Genomic DNA, 19,931 nt, shown 5'->3' on the forward strand with positions numbered 1-19,931 from the left:
GCTTAGGTGACCTCAAATGCTAGAAAACATTCACAGCCTAATCTCATAATTTCATAATTCTTAGAATTAGGCAGACAAGAATAAGAATGCCAGAGCCTGAGGAAATAAACAACTGAGCAGCAAACTTCAAATTCCTCAGACCAACATCTTCCCTCAAAAAAGGATAGGAGAAATGTGGGACCCCTCACCCTCCCCTCAGCCACAATATAAGGCACCAAGGTAGCCCCTGTCCAAGCTGTCTAAGCCCAGCCAGGTCTAGCTCATCAGGCCTCTGCTCAACTAGAAAGATTATGAGCAAGTAAAAGGAAAACTTGGGTAGCTGGTGGTACAGTGGATGGAGTGACAATGACCTGAAGTCAGGAAGATACCTCTTCCTGAGTTCAAATCTGGCCTCAGACATTTACTGGCTGTGTGACCCTGGGCAAGTCACTTAGGCCTGTTGGCCTTAGTTTCCTGATTGGTAAAATGAATTGGAGAAATGGAAAACCACTCATTTCTCTGCCAAGAAAAATCCCAAATGGGGTCATGAAGTGTTGAACACTACTGAACAAGGAAGAAGACTTTGGAGAAGGCTCCTTGAATTATTAGGAATGATTCACAAAATGAACAAATTGCCCAGGGTCAGGAGATTAGGAACTGAGAAGGATGGAGAGGGAGGATGTCTCTTAAGCTAGACTGGGGAGTGTTTCTTTGGGGAGTTTTCTTTTAAAGGATTGCAAAGCATTGAATTCATCATAGCCCTGTGAGGGTAGAATGATCAATTCCTAATGTTCTCATTTTATAGATAAGGAAAACAAAATTCCAAAGTGCTTGGCTGGCCCAAAGATTTCACTCTACTGGAAAGCAGGGGTTCCGGGAATTGGGGCTCCACCTCCATGGCCCAGCCACTGCCCACACTGCTTTCTCCCCAAAGAAGACTCATCCCCTCCTTTGGTTGCTGAAGCTCAATGGTCAAAACTTGGAACCCGTGGAGCTAGATTTATAGGTTTAGTTTTGCCTTGTTCCTTGGTCACAGCTGCTTCAGAGCAGCCCCTAATACTGACCTCAGCCCAACTGCTAACTTCACCAGACCAGCCCCTAACACTGACTACAATCCTTACCACCAGTCCCAGACCATCCCTAACACCAGCCCCAGGGGCCCTAATATTGCCCATGATCTCTAGCACCAGTTCCAGACCAACCCTAATACTGGCCCCAGACCAGCCCCTAACAGGATAGTTGCTCACACATCTGTGTCACTGCTCTCCAGACCACAGATAAAAAAGAGGAAGGCTGCCCCAAGTCCACCATGCCACTGGGGACATCATGCTGATCCGGCCTGGGGCCTCCACAGTGAAGGGCACAACAGAACACCCTCCCCAGGCAGGACCTTCTGGCATTATGGTCACTGGCTACTTACGATTGGTGTACGCTGCAGTTGTAAAAGACAAAATCCACAGATGCAAACTTCTTTCCCGTCTCCTTGGACTTCAGGTAGAGCTTCACAACCCGCTTGTCCCCTTCAAAAGAAATGAGGAAGTGTGTGAATGTATAGGAAAAGAGAAAGGCAGGACTTAAGGTCCAGAAGACTCAGCCACCTGAGCCCAAAACAGGTGGCCCTGCCACCTCTGGGAATTCTAGATCAAATCTCTCAGTTTACAGATGGAGCAACTGAAGACCAGAGTGGTCAATTGACCCTTCTCAGACCACACAGGGAGATTAGTGGTAAGAGCAGGTCTCTGGACTCCTTGACCAGTGATATATATATATATATAACTCCCATCCTAGGTGCTAGAAGACCCAACTATGGGGACTCTGGAGAATGGAAGCTTTTAACCACAGCAAAGAAAGAATGAGCTCCAGACATCAGAGCTGCATTCCTCTCAACCCTCTGACTTTTCTTGATGGCAAGAGGGAAAGGGAACTACAAGAAAGAAAAAACAGAATCATGAAATCATTTTTCTTTTCAATGATCCTTTTTTCAGCAGTCTCAGCTTCCCTGGATGCTTAGAAGGCTCTGGAATTACAGCAAAGTATCTCTGCTGAGCAGCCTGGTAGGCTCAAGCAAGGCATTTCACTCCATTTCCTCATCTATACCATTGGGAGAATAATGCCTCTACTACCTTCTCAGCACAAGCCATCCTGAGACTCCAAGGAGTAAACATTTTGCTAAACTTTAAAGAGATCCATGGATTTTTTTTAATTTCATCAGAGTAGGAAAGGATGATTTTTTAAATTATTTTGATAACTGTCTCAGTATGATTGGCTTTCTTTGTAATCCTATCAATTTTTATTGTCTTCTTTTAAAAACATTCTTCTGAGAAGGGACCCACAGCCTCCCCATGTTGCCCAAGGGGGTCTACAATAGCAGAAATGTTAAGAAGCCTTGGGGCAGAAGAGCTCCCGGGGACACTGAAGATGCAGGTTCTCCTGGCTCTGAGGAGCCTTCTCTCTCTGTCCACTCTGCTATACTGACTCATACCAATGGCAGCTATTTTTTTTTTATATTATTCTTCTTCTTCTAGCCCACAGTGATTTCCCCTTTCTCTGAACTCCCTCTTGGACCCAGTATAAAACCACAAGCTTCACATTTTTATTCTACCCTCTTGTGAAGCATTCTCTGGTATTTTCTTGAGACTAAGCCTGGTGGCCATAGCTAACCAGCCAGGTCTTCAAGGGCCTGGAGAGGCCCATGCTCTACAGCCTGCAGGGACTGGACACAGCAGAGCCCCAGAGTCCAGCCCCTGCTCCAGCCTGGGTTCCGGTCTGCTCCCCTGCCAGGGGAAAAAGGATCCAGCCCAGCCTCCCAAGCCCGACCCTCCCACTCAGCATCCTCTGACCCAGGGTCTTCGAAGGAACTCAGTAAACATGAGTTCAAATGCTCCCCATGGGAGCCAGGATTTGAAATGAAAATAAACACTTTGTCCAGCACCAGGAAAGCCCTGGGCTGACAGCAGGAGAAGCAGTCGGGGGGGGGGGGGCTGAGGACTCTCCCTAGGAGTGACTCATGCCGGACAGGACATGGGCCATCATGCCTACGAGCCAGCGTAACGCTGCCAGAACACACTGCAGCCATTCACGATGGGTTTCTGCTCCAGGATTAATCAGATGTTGGATTTCTCCCCTGTCACCGCCCACCCCCCGCCCCTCCTGGGTTTCCAGGGCTGGCTCTGGAGAACCTTGTGTTTGGGACCCCAGGCCATTCTCTCGGCTGAGGTCAGGGGCCACAAAGGAGGCTTGGGCATCGGCACTGCTGATGTCACAAGCACGGGATGTGGGACAGAATGAAGAACAAGCCAAGTCGGGGGAGAACGGGGCGGATATTGGAGGGGGGGCCGGGGGAGGAGGTTCCTTGCAAAACCACAATTGATTCCATACAGATGTACCGTGTAGGACGAGAGCCAATATGGTGAAAGAAGAGGAGAGGAGCTGGTCAGACCAGTATGACCGGTGCTCAGCTGACCTCTTGACCTTGGGCTAGAAGGGAGGGAGAGCTCTAGAAGCCAGGGGTTCTCCCTAGTTTTCAGGATGTTGTTTAGGGACTGAATTTTGCACAGAGACATTCTCAGACTTAATCAGATGCCAGCAATAAACCTTTTGGAGTCTTTGAAAAAAATACCCAATTGCCCTGGCCTCCCAAAGCAGTTCTACTGAGTCACCAAGTCCAATTTTCTCCTTCCTTCCTGTCAGTTGTTCTACCACCACCATCAAGAGAGAGACTTTGGGGAAAAAGAAAATCTCCCCTTGGCCTATAGGGAGCTCCCTGTTAAGAGTGTGGGACACCCTGGGCTCTTCCCATGCCTGCTTCCATGTTACAAATGGTCAGTCCTTTGGCTGGTGTGACATGTGGAGGGAGGAAACTCTGAACTTGCATTCCAAAGACCTTTGTTTGAGGTCCACTCTCACGATTGGGTGATCTTGAGCAAATTACTATCCCTCTCTGAGACTTAATTTGTTTCACTGTAAATTTAGGCCAATTGGGTGAGATCAAGATCTCTAAAGCCACATGTGGCTCCAGATTCAAGTCAAGTCATACAGACATGGCAGGCTCACATTGGGTCAAAGTTCCCAGGTTAACAGCAGTAGGATTGGCCTGTGAGTGACCACTGTAATTTCAGTCTGAGTGAGAAAGAAAGACCTAGTCTCAAATAAAGATAAACCAACAAACTAAAGAGTTGGTGCTAAATGAATATTGACAGATTAATCCAGTCTACATGTGATTGATAGCCCAAACTCACACAGGTAAGATAACAACAGCACTGGATTCCAAGCCTAGGATTTTGATCCCAGAGTAGTTTTGTTAAGTGCAATCAAACCTTCCCATGACCCAAGAACTTTTCTAGACCATATAGCACCCTACTCACCCTGGCCCCGTGTGATGGGCACAACATCCTTTGAGGAGGGAGAGCGGCAGTAGATCTTCCCATCCTCAATGCGGCTCTCTGAATCTGTGAAATCTTCAAAGGAACAATTGACTCCCGCTGAGAGATCGGGAACATTCCAGGCTTGCAGGACAAGCTAAATGGGGAGATGAAAGGAGGAAGGAAGAAGAGGGATGAGTGGTCATTTGTATGGGGGTGTGGGGCAAACTGCCACAGCCCACAGAGTGGCAGGGAGACTCTCCCATCCCAAAATGCAGGAAGGTTTAGGAGAGGAGGGACATACCGGGACTTCAGACATGGTGACTGAGATGTTCTTGGGCCGAACAGTGAGTTGAACACACTGGAGCAGGTCAGATGCAAAACGCTGAGGCTCATCAGCCCGCTCACAACGATCTTTCCGAGAACAACTGGCAGGAAGGAAGGAAGATGAACAAAATACTGTCATGGGGATGCTGAGACCTTTAGGAAAGTTTCCCTCCTTTTCCAAAGCATTCAAGACCATCTATATTCTGGTACCACCCTGACTTGCAAGTTTTATTCAATCATTCATTCAGTAACCATCTACTATGTGTTAGGGCTTGGACACAAAGATAGAAATAGTCTCTGCCCTCAAGGAGATTACCTTTAGGTCATTAAGTCTTCCTTCTGGCTGGAGCTCCAACCCAACTGGAGAGCTCAAGCCCTTGGTGGGCCCCAAAGCCATTCTCCACTTCCCCATCTTTAGTTAACTTGACCTTCAAATTCTATCCAACAACTGTTCATTAAGAGTTTGACTCATTCTGAGCTCCATGACTATTCCAGGCAAATGGCAAAAAAGAAAATCATTCCTTTCTTCAAGAAGCTTATAGTCTACCAGTTCCCATCATTTGTAGCCCATACCACCAATACCACTGCTTCCATGAAAACTTCACCAAGGGACTTGCCAGCTCAGGAAGATACAAGGCTAGGGAGGGTGAATAATAGGGTGAATGCTATCCAGACCTCAGCCCCATATTGACATTCAGCTAACAAATATGTTCTCACCTCCTGATGATTTGTTCCCAACTCGGAAGTTTGGCTACTCTGTCTCAAGGTGGGAGAAAAACTGAAGGAATATTGGCCTGGATTCTATCCCAGGCTGTGCCAATAACAAGTTATGTGACAGTGGGGGGGAATCAGTGCCCCTTCTTTGGGTTTCAGGTTCCTTTTTTAGCAAAGCAAGAGACTTAAGACTTGAAGACCTATTGTTTATTGATCCAAACCAATCCAAGAAAATACTGAGGTCCAAAAAAGGCTGTGTATGGATAAAAAACAATGGCACTTTCTAATTGGGCTTTCATCAACCAAAAAATGAGGAGATAAGACTAGATGATCTCTGCCATTATCCAGTTCTATCTAACATTTTAGGGTTTCAATCAGTATTAACATGCTATCTGATCTCTGTCTATGGTTCCCCTTTCCATGATTATTTGGATTTTGAATAGGGAACTTTGGGAGACACAGGAACAAATATTTACTGGCAACATTTCAGAGTCCATGAGAGACCAAGGGCCAAAGGTTTGAGGTTAAGGAGGTTAAGAAGGACCTCCTATCCTAGGCAAGTTTTCCCAGGGAGGAAGTGGAGAAGGAGAAGGAAAGGGAAGAAAAGGGCAATCATTCTCCCATCCCTCAGGCAAACCTCAGGATCCTTCCCACCATTTTGTTTTTGATTATGTTACTTCATTAACAGAGGGTACTTTAACTAAGCTCTGTAAAGGAGCCAAAAATATATGTATATATTACAATAATAAACAAATCCTGTAGTTTCCTGGGGTCCTGGCAATCATCAGCAGTCTTTATCCTGGGGGCCAATGACCTGCTCTCTAGTTGACAGGCCTTGCTCCCCCCCAGTGGCTGCCCTGGACTAACTGTGGGAGAGCCAAAAGTGAGTACAAGTTAATTAAACACTCCCCAGGCCCAAGCTGGGATAACACACGTTTCACTGCAGCTTCAGAATCCTTGCCTGACCAAATATTACAACTGCAAGGGGATCTTCCTAATATCTTATACAAATGGGGAAAATAAGTCACTTGTTCAAGTTTACATAGAGAGTTAATAGTAGACTGACTCCCATGTCCGCAGTTCATTCTAGCACCCCAATATTCCTCATTAAGGGGGCTGGTGACCCCTTTTCTCACTAAGGGGTCTTTTAAAGATTCCTGAATTAATATCTCCCCAAAGACCCAAAACAAGGAATGGGACTACCCTGGTAGTGACAGGGAGCCATCAGAAGTCCTGGGACAAGAACCAAGAATTCAGATGGATTCGTGGCTAGATTGGGTCCCTTCCCACCCTAACTCAATGACCACGACCATACTTAAACACTCACATGTTATGAAGGACACACCATCCACAATGGGGATCGCGGGAGCCCAGGCACAGTTCACACGTGCTATACTGCTCACAGCTCTCGACTGGAACCCGAGTCACCTGGAAGGAAAAGACAGGAGGTCCATTGCAGAGACTCTGAAGAGTAGGGAAGAGGAATACTTCTATGCTCATGGCTGGCTGGCCCAAGCCAAGCCCACTTCTACTCCATGGAAGGAAAATCTTAACAATAAGGCTGCCTGAGAAAGTCACAGGATCCCAGAGTTAGAGATGGGAAGGAAGGAAGGATTTTGCCATCACTAGAGGTGGTCCTGGGACAATATAGCAGTGTGTTTGGTTTGGAGTTACAAAGACCCAAGAGCTAAGCAGCATCAAGAAATATACTGACTCTTGAGTCGGTTTGCTGGTTCTCATTTTCCATATCTATAAAATGGGGGGGGGGGGAGAGTACACCTGAATTTGAAGGTCTCTAAGACAATATATTGAGGGTATAGAAGAGACATTCCCCTTCAGGGGAACACATAGCCTAACAGATCAGTGTGGCCTACAGTACCCCAGAGGAAAGCAAAACTGGGAAATATTTAACAAAATAAATATAAACACAGCAGAACACTGATACAACTACATTTTAAAACTAAGTCAATATGCATCCTATTGGGATTTTTATGAATGGTTTAGTAGCCTCTGTTTCTGAGTTTGATACCACTAGCCTAGATGACCTCTGGTGTCTTTCCGCCTTCAGAAAGATCTTCCAGACATAACTTACCAAGAACATGCAATGCTCCCTATTCAATCAATACGAGTTTGTTAAGTGCCTGCTGCATGCTAGGCCTCATGCTGAAGACTGAAAATACAGAGGAAAGCAAAGATACAGCCCCAGGCTTCATTAGCTCAAATTCTAATGGGGAAAACAATATGGCAGTCAAAGTCCCTTATAATTTGATGAAACCTAGATTTCCTGTCTTAAAAGCATATTCTCTAGGCTTCATGATTTTTACATTCAAGTCACCATTCCCTAACACCTACCAGGATCTCCCCCCTCCAAATATTGTTCTCAACCCCCAAACTTCCTTCCCTAACCCCTATGACTATCTATTGAAGTCCCAACTTCCCCAAAAAGCCTTTCTCTCAATAGATAGTTGGATGTACATATGTATATAAAAAATATAAATGCACAAATACACACACACAAGTTGGAAGTGATATTCCCTCCCCTTTGATTCTGTAGTACACAAAGCATTCTGGATTCTTCCATATTTCTTCTAGCTCAATCTATATTTTATTCCTCTGGATATATATACCATGACCCCTACCAGACTGTAAGGACTTTTGGGAACCCATTCCTCTCTCACAATGAGAGGCAAAGTATACAGAATATAACTATCATTGAATGAATGAATGAGATGTGAAGAAGGGCATGCTGGGGGTAGCTTGGAGAAGAAAACATCAGCTAGGTTGGGCTGCAGTTTGGGGTTAGGAGAACAACAAAAGGGAGATAACCCCAGAAAGGGAATTTGGAAAGAGAATACCTGATTCGGGAACAGGAATTCAATCCCTAGCTTTGTCAGAGACATTTTGTCAGACTCTGAAAAAGTCATTTGAGCTTTCTGGATCTCAAATTCCCTATTAATAAAAGAAAGGAGAAGAGAAAGGTTCCTTTTGCTCTTTCCTTCTACACAGTCTCCAGACCCCTTCCTCCTAAGATGGGGGTGTGATATGTTAATGATGCCAAACTCAACTAGAGAAAGGGGTCCTTGAGCTGTCCTCTCCCCTGGAGAGCATACTGGCTTAGGAAACCGCATATTAGTGTTATATAAAAACACCTATCATCTCACTCCTATCCTGTGCTGCCCGGGATGAACACCTCTCCTACAGTGGAAGGAGTGCAGGCCTTGGGAGCTAGGAATTCTCTGACTGGAGGGTGTGACTTTGAGTCAGGAATTCAATGTCACAGAACCTCAGTTTCCCCATCTGTAAAACAGAGGTCATGAACCAAGTGCACCTTTCTCACAAGACTGTGCAGTTCAAATGAGAAAATGTCTGTGAAATAGCCTTCGAATCTCAGAGCTCAAGTTCTGGGTCCTTTCTGCTCTAACATTTCTGGCCTTAAGTTCCTTTGCAGGTCTTAACACCGCCAGCCCTCTCCTTACTCAGATCCAGGTCATCTGCAGGCCACGGCCTCACCCCTCTGATGCCACTGTCCTCTCCAAAAATGAAGGACAAACTACAGTTTCCATCATCACTAAGGAGTGAAGAGCAGTGACAGGGGGAGTCAATCAATGGATGGAACTAATAAAGAGACCTACAACGAGCCTGACACTATGGGGACACAAAAAGGGCCAATGAGCAGCCCCTGCCCTCAAGGACCTTACAGAAAACATACCCACTCACACACATACACACATTCTCACTCACACATGCCTACTCATACTTTACATACCTACACCACACTCTCTCATACACACGCACACCCACATACATACATATACACTCATACCCGTTCTCCCTCACACACTCACACACTCTTACTCATACCTTACACACCCCACACAGGCCTACACCAACTCTCTCTCTCTCACACACACATACACACACACATACACTCATACCCATTCTCCATCATACACTCACACGCATTCCTACATACTCCACACATACCTACACACACTCTCTCACACCCACACACATCCATCACACATTCTCATGCACACTCACACACACACTCTTACGCATACCTTACAGACCCCACATAGGCCTACACTAACGCACACACACATCTATCACACATTCTCATGCACACTCACACACACACTCTTACTCATACCTTACAGACCCCACATAGGCCTACACTAACACACACACACATCCATCACACATTCTCATGCACACTCACACACACACACTCTTACTCATACCTTACAGACCCCACATAGGCCTACACTAACACACACACACACACACACATCCATCACACATTCTCATGCACACTCACACACACATACTCTTACTCATACCTTACAGACCCCACATAGGCCTACACTAACACACACACACACAACACATCCATCACACATTCTCATGCACACTCACACACACACTCTTACTCATACCTTACAGACCCCACATAGGCCTACACTAACACACACACACACACATCCATCACACATTCTCATGCACACTCACACACACACTCTTACTCATACCTTACAGACCCCACATAGGCCTACACTAACACACACACACGCATCCATCACACATTCTCATGCACACTCACACATACACCCTTACTCATACCTTACAGACCCCACATAGGCCTACACTAACACACACACACACACACACACACACACACATCCATCACACATTCTCATGCACACTCACACACACACTCTTACTCATACCTTACAGACCCCACATAGGCCTACACTAACACACACACACGCATCCATCACACATTCTCATGCACACTCACACATACACCCTTACTCATACCTTACAGACCCCACATAGGCCTACACAACACACACACACACACATCCATCACACATTCTCATGCACACTCACACACACACACACTCTTACTCATACCTTACAGACCCACTCTCTCACACACTCACATCCACACCCTCACACCCACCATACACATTCACATCACACACATACTTTGCCCTCAGCTGTGATGCTTTGGACAAAATTCAAGTTTTAACAGCTGAGAATAGTCTGTTACAGACAGCCGTCCCTTTAACGGGTCACGTTTCATAACCAGGGACTTGGGGAAGGGAAAAAGGGAAGGGAAACTTCTTTAACCAGATTCTGCACTTCACACATTTTCCCTACCAGTGGAGAAGGAACTGAATCTGTTGCTAATTTAAATGCAGGACAGAGGCTCTGAGAAATCTTAAATAACCATTTACATAAAGAATTAGAACATCTGGGAAGTTTAATGTTTAATGGAGAAAATTAACTTGTGAGAGGTCAAAATGAGAAAACATGCTGGTTCCAATCCCAGAGCTCTCCCCACCCATAGTCACTGCACTCCCCCCTTCTCCCCCCCAAGGGCCAAACTGCTTTGGGTTGCATTAAAAACCCCAGACCAGAAAAGCCCTGACTGCCCTTAACTGGGTTACTTGGATGTAACCTGAAAGTAGGAAGGCCAGGTTCATGTCTTCACTGTCTCTGCCAGTCACTGGTAACCTGAATCTCAGGCTCCTGATCTGTAGAATGGGCACAATAACTCACAGCACTCATCTCAGGGTGGTCATGATGGAAGACAAGCTATCAACCCAGAGAGGCCCTGGAAAGGCTGCTCACAGGACAGCCAGAGGTGTGGGGAATCAGAAGATCTGGGTTTGCAACCAACTTTATGTATCACCTGTCTTTTTTCTGGATCTGTTTCCTCCCCTAGAAAATGGGTTGGGGACAGCTCAGTGCCTAGAGCACCAGGTATCCAGCCTCGGAGGCTTCCTAGCTGTGGGACCCTGGGCAAGTCACTTCAGCCTGCTTGCCTCAGTTTCCTCATCTGTAAAATGAGCTGGACAAGGAAATGGCAAATCCCTGCTGTATCTCTGCCAAGAAAACCCCCAAGGGGGTTATGGAGATTCAGACATGACTGCAACAATTGAACAGCAATACCATGAGTTGATCAAAGCAGATGATATAGGTCTCAGAGTCTGCGTTTTCACTTTCTAAGGCTCTTCTATGCCATTCTTTTCTCCTGTCAAGGTCCAGCCTGCCCCGGCAGCTGATGTGCCTGGATCGCTGCAGCGCTTCAACAGTGTGGGTTCCAAGGGTCCTCTCAGGGGTGAACATCCCAGGATTTGGCTTTTGGGCGGGGCAGTTGGAATGGTAAAAACTATGCTACTATGGGATATACAGTCTTCTCCATTTTACCTACACTTGCAATGGCCCCCCAATTCTGACAAATCCCCAAAGCTGTTCAATATTCACATGTTAGTGAGAAGGGGATGGGAGAGAAGGACAGAGATATGGGTGGGGGAGGAAGGGGAGGGAGAAAAAGAGAGGGGAGGGAAAGGAGAGAGAGAGAGAGAGAGAGAGAGAGAGAGAGAGAGAGAGAGAGAGAATGAATGCTTAATGAAGTTCCTCTCACAGCCCATAAGCCTTCTCTTTCCTTCCAGAGCTTGGGAATCCTTTGAGAAATCATTAAGAAAATTCAGGGAACAAGGAAAAAACCCCAGTTTCCTCCCCAGCCTCCAATGAACAAACCTGCCACCCACCTCTGCCTCCCAAAAAGGCCCCCTGAGCTCCGGGGGCCATTCGCTGCACCTCCTTTTCTGGGGGCCTCTCCTGGGGTTCCCCAGCACCTGCTCTAGCTGGCTGGGAAAGAAGTCCATGAACAAAGGGCCACAGTCCCTAACCTGGGCCTGCAGAGACCTCGTGGCCCAATGGAAACCCAAGCCTCATTTAGAGCAAGACCGTACCAGAAGGCCAGAGAAGGGCCTCTCCCTTGCTGGAGTCCCCCAGCCAGGGAAAAGACCCCGGCAGGGCTGGAAGCTGGCTCTCCAGACTCCCCGGGCCCCAGCTTCTTTCCAATAAACTAACCCAGAGCCGGTTGCTCTCCAATCTGCAAACAAAAGGCGTCCTGACAGAGTTCTGGGCTCCTAATTAATAGCTCCTCCAGATGAGATTAGAATCCCCTGGAGCTTCTGGCCCCTAGGAGCCAGGACACAATTGTTCACTTAATTACTTCTCTCGGCTTCTCTGATAACAACAGCGCCTCGCAAATATTTCTTTTTATTAATCAACTGAGCAGAGAGGGAGAGAAGGGGAGTAAGATCCCCCCTTGGCCTCCCCTGGAGGAGAAAAGAAACTGGCTGTGGACACGAAGCCCAGGGGGTACTGCCCAAGACCCTGGTCAAGTCATTTCCCTTCTCAGGCCTCAGTTTCCTCACCTGTAAAAAACTAGGGAGTCCTAATCAAGCAACAGGAATGATGCTCTTGTTTTGTTTATCCTTAACTGGCAGGTGCTGGGAGAGGTGCTGAGGTTTATAAATACAAAATCATGTCAGACCCTGCCCTCAAGGAGTTTCCATGCTAACCGAAAAAGTAAGCATCTGTGATCTCCAAGTAACTACAGGTCACAAGCCCAGATAAATTCATAAACATTGAGAGAATAAGAGGAGCCTCCCATCTTGTAGGCAGAATTTGAGTCACTCTATGTAAGGATGAATCCTGGGCATCTGCCCAAAACCACCTTGCCTGTGATTTCATGGAAGGAAGTAAATTATCATTTATTAAGCACCTACTGTGTCATACTGTACTTAGAACTTTACAAATTATCTCATTTGAACCCCAGGTACTTGCTCTTCTTATCCCTATTTTACAGATGAGGAAACTGAGGCAGAGGTTTAAAATGACTTGCCCAGGCTTTCACATCTAGGAAGTGTCTGAGATGGGATTTGAATCCAGGTCTTCCTGACTGCTTTGGCATTCTCTCCTCTAGACCAGTCTATCCCCCCTTTTACAGAAGAGGAAACCGAGGTTCAGGGGGATGAAGTGATTTGCCTGAGCTAGTAAAGTGAAAGACTGGGATTTGAATTAGGTTTTATGATATGAATCCAGAATAAAAGGTCAGACAGAGAACGGTACAGATTATAAGTTTATTAAAGGTTAAGGCTAGTTGTTTTTCATGCTTGTACCCCCAGCACCAAGCAGGGGACTGGGCCAGGGTAAGCACTTAATAAATTTCTGATTATTGGGTGGATGGATGGATGAATGAATGACCAGAAATTCAGAGTTGGATGTTGAGTAACACTTAGACCAAACCTCCCATTTATTGAAGAGGAAGCAGAGGCCAGAAAGCTTTGTTCACGATCTCACAAGTAAGAAGTCACAGACCTAAAGTTCAAATCCCACTCAGGTACTCCCATTGAGAATCCGGGGCCCCTTCCCTGTATAGACCATGCCTTCCACTCATCTCAGAGGGACACTGTGTGGCTCCCAATTCAATGAGTGTCAAAGAGCTGAAGAAACGGGGAGGATTATTATCATCTAGTGACACTGTACAACACTGATATATCAATGATTAGAGAGAGGAGATCAGGATTGAGAGCAGGAAAACTAGGTTTGGATCCTGCTGGCTGGATGAGCCCAGCTATGTTACTCAGACTCAGCCTACTAACCTTTAAAGTGGGTCTGATGACAGTGATACTATAGACTCCACATTCATGGGCAAACCACCACCACTACCATTATTGCTATTCCTATGTGGCTGGAAATTTTGATCACTTCAATCATCAAAGAACCAACTTGTCAAGTAACCCAAGATGCAACAAGCAAAGAGAATACATAATAAGTGGCCCAAAAGTTAGTGAAGCTATGAATGTTGCACTAAGACTTTGTATTTCCACAAAGACCTATGAGACTTAAATGGCCTGAGAGATGAGGCCTAAAAGAAATATGTCAATAGAGAAAGATCCAAGCTCTGGAAGTATGAAGGGATCTCAGAGGCCAGCCACTCCAACTCCATCCATTTTGCAGATAAGAAAACAAGAGACCTAGGGAGGATAGGGGGTTTACTCTGGCTCCTATACTGATAGACATCTGAGGTGGATTTGAACCCAGGTCCTTTGACTCCAGAACCAATGATAGACTAGGCAGGTAGTAAAAGTGGACAGTTTGAAACTAGGTAATTTTGATTACATAAACTAAAAAGCTTTTGCACAGACAAAACCACTGTAATCAAGATCAAAAGAAGTGTAGTAAATTGGGAAACAATTTTTACAACTAGTATTTCTGACAAAGGACTCATTTCTAAAAATATACAGAGAACTGAGTCAAACTTTCAAAAAAAAGCCATTTCCCCAATTTGTCAAAGAATATGCAAAGGCAATTTATAGATGAGGAAATCAAAGCGATCCATAGTCGTATGAAAAATTGCTCTAAATCATTACTTATTAAAGAAATGCAAATTAAAGCATCTCTGAGGTACCAGCTCACACCTCTCAGACTGGCCAATATGACCAGACAGGACAATGATCAATGTTAGAAAGGATGTGGGAAATCTTGGAAACTAATATATTGTTGGTGCAGCTGTGAACCCATCCAGCCTTTCTAGAGACCAATGTGGAACTACCATCTGTATCCAGAGAAAGAATCGTAGAGTTTGAACAAAGACCAAAGTCTATTACCTTTAATTTAGGGGGAAAAAAGTTATCTTATTATGTAATTTTTGCTATCTCTCTTTTTTAAGATTTTATTTATTTTGAGTTTTACAATTTTTCCTCTAATCTTACTTCCCTCCTCCCCACCCCCAACAGAAGGCAATTTGCCAGTCTTTACATTGTCTCCATGTATACACTGATCCAAATTGAATGTGATGAGAGAGAAATCATATCCTTAAGGAAGAAACATAAAATATAAGATAGATAGGAAGATCAGACAATAAGATATCAGGGTTTTTTCTAAATTAAAGGTAATCGTCCTTGTTCTTTGTTCAAACTCCACAATTCTTTCTCTGGATACAGATACATAGCAGACAGCCCCAAATTGTCCCTGATTGCTGCACTGATGGAATGAGCAAGTCCATCAAGGTTGATCATCACCCCATGTTGCTGTTAGGATTTACAGTGTTTTTCTGGTTCTGCTCATCTCACTCAGCATCAGTTCATGCAAATCCTTCCAAGCTTCCCTGAATTCCCTTCCCTCCTGGTTTCTAATAGAAAAATAGTGTTCCATCACATACATATACCACAGTTTGCTAAGCCATTCCCCAATTAAAGGACATTTACTTGATTTCCCAATTCTTTGCCACCACAAACAGGGCTGCTATGAATATTTTTGTACAAGTGATGTTTTTACCCTTTTTCATCATCTCTTCAGGGTATAGACCCAGTAGTGGTATTACTGGATCAAAGGGTATGCACATTTTTGTTGCCCTTTGGGCATAGATCCAAATTGCTCTCCAGAAAGGTTGGATGAGTTCACAGCTCCACCAACAGTGTAATAGTGTCCCAGATTTCCCACAACCTTTCCAACAATGATCACTGTCCTTTCTGGTAATATTGGCCAGTCTGATAGGTGTGAGGGGGTACCTCAAAGATGCTTTAATTTACATTTCTCTAATAAGTAATGATTTAGGGCAATTTTTCATATGACTATGGATTGCTCTGATCTCCTCATCTGTATAATTTTGCTATCTCTTATACTTTATTTTTCTTCCTTAAGGATATGATTTCTCTCTCATCACATTCAACTTAGATCAATGCATACCATAGAAACAATGTAAAGACTAACAGACTGCCTTCTGTGGGGGGTGGGGGGAGGGAAGCAAGATTAGGATGAAAATTGTAAAACTCAAAATAAATAAAATCTTTCTAAAGAAAAATCAAAAAGTCAAAAAAAGTGGACAGTTCAGGTCCTGTGTTGGTGCCCCCACCAAAATGCTGAATGGCATGAAAGATCAAATCTGGGACCCCAGAAACAATCACAGCTTGGGTGTGTGACCCCACCAGAAGTCAAGTTCTTGAAAAGAACCAATGGCAAAAGTTAAGGTGAGCCTCAAAAAAAAAAAGGTGAGACATGTTTCTCTGTGAAGGTGTCATTCTCTCTCTCTCTGTCTCTCTCTGTCTCTCTCTGTTTCTCTCTTTCTCTGTCAAACACACACACACACACACACACACACACACACACACAGCAGAAGCATTTGGGGAGAAAAGAGGGAGAGAAAGCACTGAAGACAAGACCCTGGACTCCCTCCCGCTTCTTCCTCTGGGGGAAGGAGGACAGGAACCTGGTCAAGTCATTCAACTTCTCAAAGTTTCCTCTCCTGTAAAACCAAGGTCTCAACCCTTCACAGGCTCCCTCCCCAAAGCCTACCACTGCTACCTAAGAAATAAAGGGGAAAGCAATCTGGAAGCCCCCAGCTTCTGTTGCAGAATGATGTAAATAGAAGGCTTGGGGTATCCTTCTTCTGACTTGTGATCCTCAGAGACACAGAGCACAGCATGCTGGTGAAGTGAGTTAGGTTCTAGATGCTGGAGGTCTGACAGTACCTTTAAAATGTGCCACCTGGTTTTATGATGCTTCACTCTGAAAAAGGGGGAGATGGTGCTTCCCCTTTATGGGGTGAGCTTCTTCCCCTCAGCCAGTCTCTGGGAAGATCCTTCCCATAACCTATGAGGGAGGCAGCTCAGACATTAGTGTGTCATTTTTTGGATAAAGAAATTGAGGTCTAGAAAGGAGGAATACCCCAAGTGAGGGGCAGATTGTGGCCTCAAATCCAGACCTCCTGGCTCCAAAGCTGGTGATTTTCCATAGGACTAGGCTATATCTCTAGATACAGAGAGATATATATGGATCAATGACTCCCAACCCCAGCTTAGCAACACCTCAGGGTGTATTAAAAAAGCTATAATAAAATTCTTGAAATCTGAAAACAAAATTATTTTTAATTCACTTTTATTTAAGGAATCAATTTGTCACAAAGTCCCCCTTCCCCAATCAGGAAGCCCTTTCAGAGAGGGTGGGTGGCAACAAGTCAAGGAAATAGTGCTCCCAAAAGCCCAGCAATCACCCACAGACAGACAGCTGGAGAGGCCAAAGGAACATACAATAACACAAAGGTCACAGTCGCAATTCCCTCAGGGTCTTAGGTTTACAAAGGAAGCAGGTGCTGCATTATTATTCCCATTTTAAAGATGAGCAAACTGAGGCTCAGAGAATAAGTGACTCACTCAGGGTTATAAGACCAACTAAATGTCACGACTCCAATCCAGGTCATGTGAACAAAGATTCCCTCCTGGAGACCATGCAAGGAGGCACACAGACATTCAACACCACATCTTCTCTAGGTGGGAATGAAGGGGGAGATGAAGACAAGGCAAGGCATGGGCAGAAAGTATGAGGCAAGGAAAGGATATCTAAAAGTGCAAACACATGTATGTATACCAAGGATGAAGAAAACAGAACACCCACGACTGGCAAAAACAAGTCTGTAGACACCACTAAGAACATGGCAGACAAAAACAAGACCTTCCTTTCTTCCTTCCTTCCCTCCTTCTTTCCTTCCTTCTTTCCTTTCATCCTTCTACCCTCCCTCCCTTCACTCACTCCCTTCCTTCCTTCTACTTCTTCCTTCCTTCCCTCATTCACTTCCCTCTCTTTCCTTCCCTCCCTCCCTTCCCTCCTTCTTCCTTCATCCATCCATCCATGCTCCCTCCCTCCCTTCTTCCAAGAAAGAGACACCTGGAGGGAGGAGGGGAGATCCTCCAGTTCTGGAGCCAGATGATCCTCTCCCCCACTCTGACACCCTGCCTTGGAGAGGCCAATGACTATTTCATGTGTTTCAATCTCGTCTCCCCAAGATGGTGACTCCTTTTTCTGTGGGTCCTGTGGCCCCACGTACCCCAGCATCTGGCTTGGGGCAAGATAATGTGGCAAAGAATCTCAGGCTTGGTAGGAGCTCTGGAAGTGCATGGGGAGCAGGAAAAAGAACTCTCAGAGGAGTTGAGTTTGTAACCTGTCCCTATGCAAAATGGGGGAGCTGAGAATTGAACTCAAGGACTTCCAACGTCCCTCTTGGTTTGTGATCCTATGACCATGCAGTCAACCCCTCATCTTAAAGAAGAAGCCTAAGGCCCAGAGAGAAGGAAATGATATTCCCACAGTCATACACAGGAATGGGCTTGGTCAGATCTAGGCCCAGGTGACCGAGGAGGTATGAAGGGTGACTGTTCAAGGACTAGCAGTGCCCAATGCTGGTCTCCACCCCCCCCCCCCACAACATGATCCCCTTCCCAGGGCCTAGCTGGCTGATGCAGCCCTCAGGCCCCCTTCCTGACATCTGCTTGGCTGCCCCTGGCCCGGTGCTCCTCCATCCCACTCCCCACAGTGGGGCCCAGGTCAGTGTGGTCCTGAGAGGGAGGCAGAGGGGCTGACCAATCCGAGGGAGGGCCACCGGCTGCTGCCACAGGGAGTGATGAATTAGTGAACAAGGTGGCCAATTGACTGAGAGTTCTAAAGTAACTTTCAAAGGGATTTTCTTCTTCTTCATCATCATCATCATCATCTGTCCTCTTTCCCACTTCTGCTCAGGCTCACTCAGTCTCTTCCCTCCCACCCTCTCTATTCTCCCACGTCCCTTTGTTTCCTTCCCACCCCACCCCCAAGACTCCCACCTTCCTCACTCTTGCCCTCCTTTCATTTCTCCCTCTAATTCTTCCTAGCCTGACTCCCTTTTCTCTCCATCACTCACTCTCATTCCCTTCCTCCTCTCTCCATTCATTTATCCCCTTCTCCCCTCCTCTCTTCATCACTCACTCTCATTCCCTCCCCCCTCTTCTCTCTCCACTCAGTCTCATTCCTTTCTTCCCTCCTCTCCATCACTGCTCTCATTCCCTTCTTTTCCCCCTTATCACTCAATCTCCTTCTTTCTCTTCTCTCATCACTCACTCTCATTCCCTTCCCAACCTCCTCTTTCTCTCACTCTTTTCCTCCCATCTTTCTTTCCTTTGCCCAGTCGCTCTTATCTTCCTTTCCCCTTTCTCTTTCCACTCCCCTTCCTTTTCTGTACCTCCTCTTTTTCTCCTTTTCTCCAAACACTATCCTTCTTTCCTCTTCCCCCTTCTCTTCCTTTCTCTTGCCTCATCCCTCTTTGCTCTTATTTATCATACCCTCCCTTTCCTGACTTACAGGAAGACCTTTGAAATAGGGTCAGAGGACAGTGAATTAAAAGGCACAGAAGTATGAACATGATAAAAATGAAGAATTCTTTGTCACAGCAAGACATGATTAGATCTGTAAAAGACAACATGTGACATATGTCTGGCCCAGGGCTGGCTCTTTTTTAATATTCTCTAAGTTAATTCTGGGAAGTCAAGGCTGACTGGACCTCCTGTCAGAAGACTAGGCTTCCATCCCAGTTTTCGAGCCCTACTAACCAAAGAAGAAACTAGCAAAGTAGCGCCATGGGGAACACCAGTAAGGAAGACCGAAGTTCAGATATAAACTCAGACACTTGACCATGCGACCCTAGGCAAGTCACTTCCCCTGGCCTCAGTTTGCTCATTGTAAAATGTAGATAAGAATAACAGCACTCACTTCTCTAGAGTATGATGAGGACCAAATTAAAGATTTCTAAGTTCTTTAGCATAGTGTCTGGCACTCTATGGGGCATAAAAAAATACTTGGCTCCTTCCTCCCTACTAACCAGATAGCTTCAAGCAACTCATTGCTCCTCTCGGGGCTGCAGTTATACCCTCTATAAAA

General features: G+C 45.6%; 1 protein-coding gene across 2 annotated transcripts in view; it reads right to left on the reverse strand.

The window, feature by feature from the left end:
* PLXNA1 (plexin A1) overlaps positions 1–19,931 on the reverse strand; it is a 297,154-nt gene that overhangs the window by 130,729 nt on the left and 146,494 nt on the right. For both annotated transcript variants that reach the window (XM_074198439.1, XM_074198440.1), the window contains exons 5-8: positions 6,709–6,809; positions 4,645–4,768; positions 4,344–4,497; positions 1,400–1,499 (exon numbers count right to left, since the gene is read on the reverse strand). In XM_074198439.1, the coding sequence (XP_074054540.1) occupies positions 1,400–1,499; positions 4,344–4,497; positions 4,645–4,768; positions 6,709–6,809 (479 nt within the window). The remainder of the gene's footprint in view (positions 1–1,399; positions 1,500–4,343; positions 4,498–4,644; positions 4,769–6,708; positions 6,810–19,931) is intronic.

Source organism: Macrotis lagotis, chromosome 8, assembly GCF_037893015.1.
Source record: "Macrotis lagotis isolate mMagLag1 chromosome 8, bilby.v1.9.chrom.fasta, whole genome shotgun sequence".
NCBI lineage: Eukaryota > Metazoa > Chordata > Mammalia > Peramelemorphia > Peramelidae > Macrotis > Macrotis lagotis.